General features: G+C 54.8%; 2 protein-coding genes across 16 annotated transcripts in view; one reads left to right on the forward strand and one right to left on the reverse strand.

Moving 5' to 3' along the window:
- LOC306640113 (uncharacterized protein) overlaps positions 1-9159 on the reverse strand; it is a gene marked incomplete at its 5' end in the record, with an annotated part of 34085 nt that overhangs the window by 24581 nt on the left and 345 nt on the right. Inside the window, 3 exons of one of the 15 annotated variants that reach the window (XM_079104039.1) lie at positions 8-3811; positions 5376-5477; positions 6826-6914. In XM_079104039.1, the coding sequence (XP_078960165.1) occupies positions 5399-5477; positions 6826-6914 (168 nt within the window). In that variant the 3' untranslated portion in view covers positions 8-3811; positions 5376-5398. Of the gene's footprint in view, positions 1-7; positions 3812-5192; positions 5535-5857; positions 6115-6791; positions 6915-7078; positions 7219-9159 lie in introns of those variants that run through there. The other 14 variants (XM_079104037.1, XR_013757750.1, XR_013757751.1 and 11 more) reach the window with 14 other exon arrangements.
- On the forward strand, positions 6229-8325 carry CDK2AP2 (cyclin dependent kinase 2 associated protein 2). The gene is made up of 4 exons (XM_079104040.1): positions 6229-6793; positions 7101-7201; positions 7289-7421; positions 7806-8325. The coding sequence occupies exons 1-4, from the start codon at positions 6712-6714 to the stop codon at positions 7871-7873; spliced, it is 384 nt and encodes a 127-aa protein (XP_078960166.1). The 5' UTR covers positions 6229-6711; the 3' UTR covers positions 7874-8325.

The following is a 9159-nucleotide window of genomic DNA, read 5'->3' on the forward strand; positions in this document are numbered from 1 at the left end:
TGGTCCCTGACCGAGCAGAGGGAGGGGACCTGGACCTGGACACGTCCGCCTAACGCAGGAGCCTCTGACGGGCAGTCTTGCTATGAGCGGTCTCTGCTGGGCCAAGGCAGGGCCAGACCTGCCTGCAGTGGGGGCTCTCCTCTCCGCCAGGCCTGCTTCCTGATGTCCCTAGCGCCTCTCAGCTCCGCCCCTGGGGGTCCCACACGCCTCCCTCCAAGCCTGCCCCCCACCTCGCTTCAGAGCCACACTTTCCAAACAGAGGCAGCTGAGAGGCCGGATCTGCCTCTTCCAGGATGGCGCCTGGCGCTGCAAGAACAGGAAGGGCAAAAGGCCCGCTGGTCCCCGCAGACCTGCTCCCTCCCCAGGGGCAGGGTCTCCGGGAGGCTCTCCTGCCAGCGTGCCCTAGGGCAGCTTCGGTGTGGATCTTGGAATTCCATTCCAGATCGGGGGTGGAGCAGCCCCTGCCCTCTCTGCCACACTCTGCTGGATTGTTCTTCCCAAAATGCTACTCGTCTTTTGCCACATCCCGTTCATCCTTTTGCCATGACTCCCCATTGCGCTCAGAACCACCCAGCTCCTTTGCCTGGACCAGAGGGCTCAGGAGGGCAAGGGACACACCGTGGTGACGAAGGAAGGTGGCACGCTCACATCCAGGCCAGGGACTCTAAAGCCACACTGCCAACCAGGGAAGGGCCCTGGGACAGATCTCAGCCTAGGACAGGGCAGGAAAGGGTGCTCCCAGGACAGAGCTCAGCCTCTTCTAGCTGCAGGAAAGACCTGGTCTGCTGAGGGGGGACAGGCCCCAGCCTTCTTGATCAAGGGCTGGGCGTTCTCGGTGCCCTGGCTCATACACCACGACCCTGGGACAGAGCAGGCAGTCACCAGTGCCCTGCCCAGCCCAAAGCATGGAGGCTGAGGTGCCAGGGCTGGCTGCAGCTGCCCCAGCACCACTCTCCTGACAGATCCCAATTAATCCTTAATCCTCAATTAGGCGATCCCTCCTGCCAACCTGGCGGCCTGGGGATGAGGGTAAGTTGTCCCTGCCAGTGGCTTCTCAGGGAGCCTCACAGCTGGCACAGATGGCATCACTGCCCAAGGTGTCCCTGCAGGAGCTGGGCATGGTGATGGACAGGAGCCAGGGGAGAGCAGCACCCACTCAGGCTCAGTCTGGCAGGCCCTGCAGTTGGGCCATAGAGGCACTTAGAGCAGTCTTCATCTGGTTCCCTGTATCTGCTACACAGAAGTGCCCACAGCTCCCTCAAACCTCACACCTGCCCCCCAAAAGGGCTTTAGTCCAGAAAGTCTCAACAGACAACAGCTGGAGCAAGGGTCAGAACCAGGCAAGGAACAGCAGGCAGCTGAGACCAGGGTGAGCCAAGGGCCCCTTCCCACTGTCAGTCACCAACTGGAGCAGGCCTGAGCTATCTGATCTGATTTTCCAAACACTGTGAATTCAGAGGTTTACATTAAACCCACTTTAAGTATTTTGAGTGTAGCATGCATTCAGTAGGTGTGTAAATCCTAGATGTACAGCTGAGTGTACATGGCCTTGTGTGTGTGTACGCAGGTACACACGTATATACTTGGTAACCATCAGACAGGTCAAATATTATGCCCACATGTATTTTAAAATAGCTCCAGGCTTGGAGAAAACAGTACCAAGTCTCCACATTTAGCATCCTCTAGAGAAAGAGAACCAAAAGGACAGACAGGCAGACATCTGTCATCAATCAGTGAATGGATAGGTAGGTAGATAAAAAGTCAGATATGCTGTGGGGGAGAGGGGCTAAAGGGAGGTTGGACCATGGGTATCAAGCACAGTTAGAAGACGTGCATTCTGATGTCCTGCAGTACATGGGCTGGCTGTAGCTCACTGATAACCTATCGTTAGCCTATGAAAATCCAAACAAGGAAATGAGGAGGAGCCAGGCACAAGGCGCCTGCCTGTAATCTCAGCAACTCGGGAGGCTGAGACAGAAGGATAGCAAATTTGAGGCCAGCCTCAGCAATGTAGCAAGACCCTGTCTCAAAATAATAAATAAAATGGGCTAAGGATGTGGCTCAGTGGTTAAGTGCCCCTGGGTTCAACACTCGCTACCAAAAAGAAAAGAAAAAGAAATGAGAAGGAGAGGGAAATGCTAACTATCCTGATTTGTGCATGCCATACACATTTGTTGAAATATACTGAAATTCATTGATATGTACAATAAATATACAATAATCCAACAAAATAATTTGCATAAAGAAGGGTAGGGACCCACCGGCTCTCTAGCTAACTCCTGTGGCCCTGTCATACCCCGCTGTGTGTGTGTGTCCGTTAGCACTTTCTTACTTCCATCTTGTGTATCTCCTGCCTGAGTCCTCAAGCTAGCCACTTCTCCAAGGAGCTCGGGCTCATATTTCCAGAGAATGGCATTAGAATTCAAGATCTGGCCACAACCCGCCCGCTGCTACTGGGCTGGGGGTGCCTGCCGATTGTCCTCGCCCTCTCAGCTGGAGGAGGAGAACTGGGGTGGTACAGAATGAAAGCAACTGGCTCTATATTAAGCTCCTCAGGAGTTCACACTATGCCTCTGCAGGGCCCACTTCACATGGATCCTGCCAGCCTCTCCCCTTGCTTACCTGTGGCTTCTCATGCCAGGGAGAGCCTGACTCCCTCCACCCAGCTTCCACTGGCTGGGTTGCCCGACACCCACGTGTACTGGCCTACAGTCAGCTACAGCCCTGCCGGGAACACTTTTCAGCGGGACCCCAGTGCGCAGGTGCAGCTCCCTCTGCCCTCAGCCTCCCAGATTCCACTCACTTCCACGCCAGCACCTGTTCCCCACCCACCTCGGTGAGGTTCCCTTGTACATTTGTGATACTTTAGTCACACCTCTATTTTGCATCCTGGGCTCCACAGACCTCCTAGATGATTGTTTAACATTACATCTATTAGAGTTCACTCAGTGACAAATACTTATTGTCTTCTCTTCACCATTATAATACCATACAGAATAGTTTCACTCCCTTAAAAAAATGCCCTATTCTTCCCCTATGCAATGTTACCTCCCCACCCCAGCTGGCAACCAGTGATCTGTGAATGTTCTCTACAGTTTTCCCCTTTCCAGGATCTTCTACAATTGGAATTTCACAGTATGTGGCTTTATCAGACTGGCTTCTTTCACTTAGCAATACATATTTTAGATTTATGGGGCTGAGGATGTCGATGAGTGGGAAAGTGCTTGCACGGTGTGCATAGGCTCTGGGTTCAAATCCAGCACCACACACAAACACACACACACACACACATTTATCTTTGTCTTTTTATGGTGATAAAAGTGATTTCTTTCATGACTGAATGATATTCCATTGAATGGCTCTATCACAGTTCTTTTACCCATTCAACTATCAAAGATGTTATGCTGTGAATGCTTAATGTCTTCCAAAGGCCATGTTAGGAGTGGTCCCCAGCCAGTGGTGCCATTGGGAGGTGGTGGGGCCTTCAGGAGGCAGGGCCTGGTGGGGGAAGATTCGTCACTGGGGGTGTGTCCTGGAAGGGACAACAGGACACTGGCCCCTCTCTGATCACTTTCCAGCCACCATGACACCAACCAGCCTCCTCTAACACATAGATGTGCCCAGTCATGATGTACTTAAACACCAAGTAACCATGGACTGAAACCTCTGAAACCATGAGACAAAATGAATCTTTTCTCCCTCAAAGTTGATTGTCTCAGGTATTTGGTCAGTGATCGGAAGCTGACTAGCGCAAAGGATGCCTCCAGATTTGGAGATTTTAAAACTGCTACGTACATTCACGTGCACGTGTCTGTGGGGACATATATTTTCAAATTAGTTGGGCTAATAAGCAGGCACACAATTGCTGGATCAGAGTAAGAGTGTATTTAATCTTGGAAGAAACTGCCAACCCATCTTCTCAGGCAGCTATACCATTCCACACTTCCACTGAACATAAACAAGAGCTCCCACGGCTTCGTGTCCCTGCCAGCAGTCGGTCAGCTTTGGATCTGCGCCATTCTGACAAGGGTGCCATGGCTTCTCTGGCCGTTTATCCATTTGCTGTTCTATGAAACTTTTCCAATATGTAGTAAATCGAAAGAATTATGCAGGGATACAATGTTGGCCACGACTATAAAGTTTTAGATCACTGAAAAGGCCAACAAACCCATGTACAGGCTAAACTGAGCCTGTGGCCTCAAAAATACATTTTTGCTGTTTTAGCTTCTGATTTGGAGGTTGTCATGCTGAATGTTTCCAAAAATGCAGGAGAGTGGCTGATAGGAGAGGGGAACCCCTGAACCACTGGCCAAGAGACGTGCACTATCTCCCCCCAGGTGGACAGGGTCTTCTCTCTGGGCCAGGTCACAGTGTTCACCTCCAATCTCCCTCAGAGAACTCTGCTCCTCCTGTCACTCAGCCCAGCCTCTAAGCAGAGACATCTAAAACCACTCCAGTACTAGGTTCAGCCCCGCCTCACCTCCCAAGCCCACCCTCTTTCCCAAACATGGGTGTTAAGGACTGAATGTCCCCGAAGTTCATATGCTGTAGCCCTAATCCCCAATGTGGCTGAATTGGAGATGGGCCTCTAAGGAAGTAATTAAGGTTAAATGAGATCATAGAATGGGGCTCCGATAAAAATACTGTCTTTATAAGAAGAGATGGCAGAGAGCTCACTCTTTCTCCCTGCACCAAGGAAAGGCCATATGAGGACAGAACAGTCTTCAGAAACCCAACATGACAATGGCCTAAATTTGGACTTTCAATCTCCAAAACTATGAGAAAATAAATTTCTGTTTGAACCACCCAGTGGGGGTGGTTTATTTTGTTTTGTCTGTGTATTCATCAATCCCGACAGACTAATATGAGGAGCAACAGAGAAAACAGGAAAGACTAAGGTTTGGAACTGGAGTGGGGGGCTTGGTGATTCCCAGAGGAGGAGGATTCACCAGGGGCCCTTCTTCACCCGCCGCCCATTGCTGCTTTTCCTTTTTGAGGTTTTTAAAAAGTGAGTTCATTTAAAGGAAACATCAGCTAGACAGCAAGGCCCCTGAGGGAGTTTCACCAGTGGCTGAAGGTAGGGAAGCACTGGGCAGGAGATGAGCTGGCTCCCTTACACAGGAGCGCACTGTTATCTCTACTTCTCTTCCCAGTTCCCAATTAACCCTCCAGGGAAAACTGACTTGTTCCTCAATCACTCCAGCTCTGATCTTCCCACACCACGGTTCCTCTACCCGGAATGCCACCCTCAGTCTCTGCTCCCACTTCACCCACTCAAATGCCATCTCCCCTGGGAAGATTTCTGTGATGTCACTAGGCAGGTTCCTTTAAATTCCAATGCACCCCGTCCTGGTCGCCACTGTGACCAGCCTTACTGCAATGTGTGTCTTTGCTTCCTTCAGTCCCCGCAAAATAGGAGATCCCGGAGGTCGGAGGCCGTGGCCAGTTCATTTCTGTATCTTCGTTCAGGACAAAGCCTGGCATGGAGGAGGGAGTCAGAAAATGTTTGCCGGATAGATGAAGGAACGCTCGTCCTGGGGAAGAAGAAAAGCTGCACAGAAAGGGGCATGAAGGATGCACAAGGCCAGGGAGGTTTGGGGAGGAGCTGACTTAGCGGCTGCAGAAGGGTCTGAGTGAGATCCAGGCTTGGGAGGGTAGGATTTGACGGGGAGGGAACAGGAATGGATAAGGGAAAAAGGGAATAAAACAAGCGCCTTAATAAATACTCGTTTTATCTACACAACCCCCCATACAGATGGGGAAACCGAGGCATGCTGAGGCGAGCAGCTTGCCCGGGGATCCCGCCGGTGGACTTGCTCATCCCCTCGGCCCAGAGCCCGGCACACAGTAGGCATACAATGAAGGTTAACTGCTACGGCTTTGTCACCGTCCGAGGAAGAGGCGCGGGCCTCTGGGGTGCGGGGTGAGGGGTCTTTGAGGCCGCCCTCGGACCTAACAGCAGCCTGGACCTGAGAACCCACCAATCCCGAGAAGAGCCGCGAGAGGCGGCGTTGGAGAGGGACCCGTTGCCATGGGAACAAAAGAAGGCCTGAGGCGGGCGCATGCGCAGACCGCAGAACGGGTGCTGAACCGGGGAAAGGTGACGTAAAAGCGCGCGGGGTGGGGCGCAGGGCTCGGAACGTCAAAGCCCCGCGTCCTTCGGCACCCGGAGAGAAGGGAAGGCGCGCGCGACGGCGGCGACCGCAGCTCCGGTCGGACCGAGACTGGGCGGCGCGGAACGGACGCGCAAGGCAGCGCGAGCAAGGCAGGAGGGCGGCGCCCGCGCCCGAGAAGACCCCCTCGGCGCGAACCGCGGCTGCCGGGACCGGGTCCCGCTTCCGAGGCCCCGCCTCTCGGGCCTTGGGACTAATCGGATTGAGAGCGCGCCGGCCCGGGCCGCGAACTCGCCAATTGCTGAGGGCGGCAGCCACCGCCCAATCCGGAGCAGACAGGTGCGAGGTCCGGAGGCGCAAACCAATCGGCGGTAGTTGCGACCTGCGGGGGCAGGCCTCGGCCAATGAGGAGGCTCGAGTGACGTCCTTAGCGCTGCCAATCGGGAGTGAGGGGCTTGCGTGCCCTCCCACCCTTCCGGCCGGAGCTCTATTTACCAGGGGCGTGCAACCCGTCTGCCAATCAGAGCGCGGCTGAGCGGCCCGGCAGCCAACCCCCGAGGAGCGGCCGGCTTGCGTCCGTCGCACCCAGGAGTTGGGGATGTCCTACAAACCTATCGCTCCCGCCCCCAGCAGCACCCCCGGCTCCAGCACCCCTGGGCCAGGCACCCCGGTACCTACAGGTGAGGATCTAACTCCACCCCTGCTCGCCTACCGGGGCTGTCGAGGTCTTGAAGAGAAGACGGCCTGAGTTCTGCAATACTGGGCCTGCCGCCTAGTTTCGCTGAGCCTCAGTTTGCTGGCCTGTGAAGTGGGCGTGGTCACGTAAGGGCTTGTAGGTGGAGCGCAGGGGGAGGGATGTGTTCTGAAGTTGATCTGGCTGGAATGAAGCGTCCCTTTGGAGGGAATCAGGTGAACCCGGTCCGGGGTTTGGGAAACTGGGAGGCATCGTCCCTGCCCATGCTGACCTCTTATTCGCGCCTGTTGCAGCTGGAAGTGTCCCATCGCCGTCGGGCTCGGTGCCAGGAGCCGCTGCCCCTTTCAGACCACTATTTAACGACTTTGGCCCTCCCTCCATGGGCTATGTGCAGGTGAGTGTGGCCAAGGGCTTGTTTATGGATGAGGACTGGAGGCCCATCCGGGACTTGACCTCACGGCCCCATTCTCTTTTGACATAGGCGATGAAGCCACCTGGTGCGCAGGGCTCCCAGAGCACCTACACGGACCTGCTTTCGGTCATAGAGGAGATGGGTAAAGAGATTCGGCCCACCTATGCTGGTAGCAAGAGCGCCATGGAGCGCCTGAAAAGAGGTAAGTGAGGCCAGGCCCACCCTGCCCTATCCAGGAGACAGTCACTGGACAGTCCCTCAACCTTAGGGAAGGACTGACATCTGGAGTCAGGACAGGACACTTAAGCCAGACCTACACAAGGGCCAGTATCACTACCTAAAGAGATGTTTGAATTGAAATTGAGTCAACTTCCAGGAAAGTGCCTGGGAATTTGTCTTTCAACAGGGTTAATTTGAGGATTAGCCACGCCTGTAATCTCATCTAGCCCCTCCTTAGATTTGAGCTTCTCTAGCTGAAACAAAAGTGGGGTGGGGAGGGAGGGCTTTTCTGGAGGGCAGGGTGGGGCTGCGGAGGGCCACTGAGATCCTGTATGTGACCTCCCTGTCCCACCCATCCCCATCCCAGGCATCATCCATGCTCGGGCCCTGGTCAGAGAGTGCCTGGCGGAGACAGAGAGAAACGCCCGCACGTAACAGGAAGCACCTTGGCCTCAGCGTCTGGACCTTTCCGGCCACTGCAGAGCACCTGCTTCTCCCTGGCCCTGGCCCCAAGTTGCACTTCCTATCCTGGGCTTCCTGTCTTGTCCCTTGGTGGGTGCCCTCCAGGAACCAGGGAGCTTCTTTCACTCCAGTGGGCAGCACTAACTGGGCCCCTCCCCCTGCAAGAGTGAGCTGCCAGGTCACCGAGTACCCCAGACCTGCCAGCAGTGTCAATCCCACTGGAGCCTTCTCCTTTCTCGGCCCCCATCACTGCACTTACTTCTCACCACTTTGTCCCAGGCCTCCTTCTCCCCCAACAGGAGCTTAGAAGGCCTGTCACCTCCCTGCCTTGTCTCTGGGGCCACATTGACTCTTTTCTCAGTGTGTCTTTTGCTAAATATTCCCTTTTTATATAAATAAAAGGATGATTTGGAGTTGCTCTCTCAGCTTAGCCTTTCTAGGTCTTGCTCCTCTGCTAAGCCTGGGTGGGCCAGGCAGGAGGAGGGGCAGCGGTGGCATAGGAATGAGAAGGCTGGCTGAAGCTGGCTTTGCCTGCCTCTGCTGTCCCCTGACCTTGGCCCTCTGCTTTCCCAGCTTTAAGTAGTGGAAAGGGCAGAGCTCCAGTAGCTGAGAGCAGTTTGTGCCTTTGTGCTGTGCCACCAGGGGGCAGGCGGGGGCCCTGGCTGCCTGCACAGCTGGAGGCACTGTTGGCCAGCCTGGGCCCAGAGGGCTTTTCCTGTGGATTGGCAGTGATGCCTGGCAGGGTGGAAATGCCAGTTCACTTAAGCCACTCCCTTACTCGCTTTAATGCCCTAACACCACCCTCAACTCTGAGTTGGCCCTGGAAGGCTCTGAAGACACCCGGTCTCTGACTCCGCAGGCAGCATAATGCTTCCCTTCCCCAACGTGCTGGCAGCAGTTGAGGGAGAGACCTGGCTAGGTGCTGCTGTCCACTGTCCCAGTACCTTTATCCAGGCAGGGTGTGGTCTTGTGAGCTAGCGCTCAGTGTCTTGGCCTTTCCCCAGGGTCTGGGTGGCATGTTGGCTAGACTTATGAACCCAGCAGCATAGGTGGGAAGGCTTTGGGGTGCCACTAAGGCACTAAGGGACTGGCCCAGAGATTGGCAAAGCCTTCTGCCTGAATGTGTAGCTGAGTGGCCCTGGGGGCCTGAGGCCCTCCAACCCCAGCCCTAGGTGGGAGCGAGTCAGAGCCACCAGCTTCTGCTTAGACCTTGCTGGGGAAGCATTTCCCCTACCCGGGTCCCAGGTTCCAGAGGGTGA

This window comes from Sciurus vulgaris (assembly GCF_902686455.1).
Source record: "Sciurus vulgaris genome assembly, chromosome: 11".
NCBI lineage: Eukaryota > Metazoa > Chordata > Mammalia > Rodentia > Sciuridae > Sciurus > Sciurus vulgaris.

Excerpts from the sequence above, each read along its gene's own strand:
- CDK2AP2 (XM_079104040.1), top strand. The coding sequence starts at position 6,712 with ATGTCCTACAAACCTATCGCTCCCGCCCCCAGCAGCACCCCCGGCTCC. Across the intron at positions 6,794-7,100 it reads AGGCACCCCGGTACCTACAG|CTGGAAGTGTCCCATCGCCG; the intron begins GTGAGGATCTAA and ends CGCCTGTTGCAG. Across the intron at positions 7,202-7,288 it reads CCTCCATGGGCTATGTGCAG|GCGATGAAGCCACCTGGTGC; the intron begins GTGAGTGTGGCC and ends CTTTTGACATAG.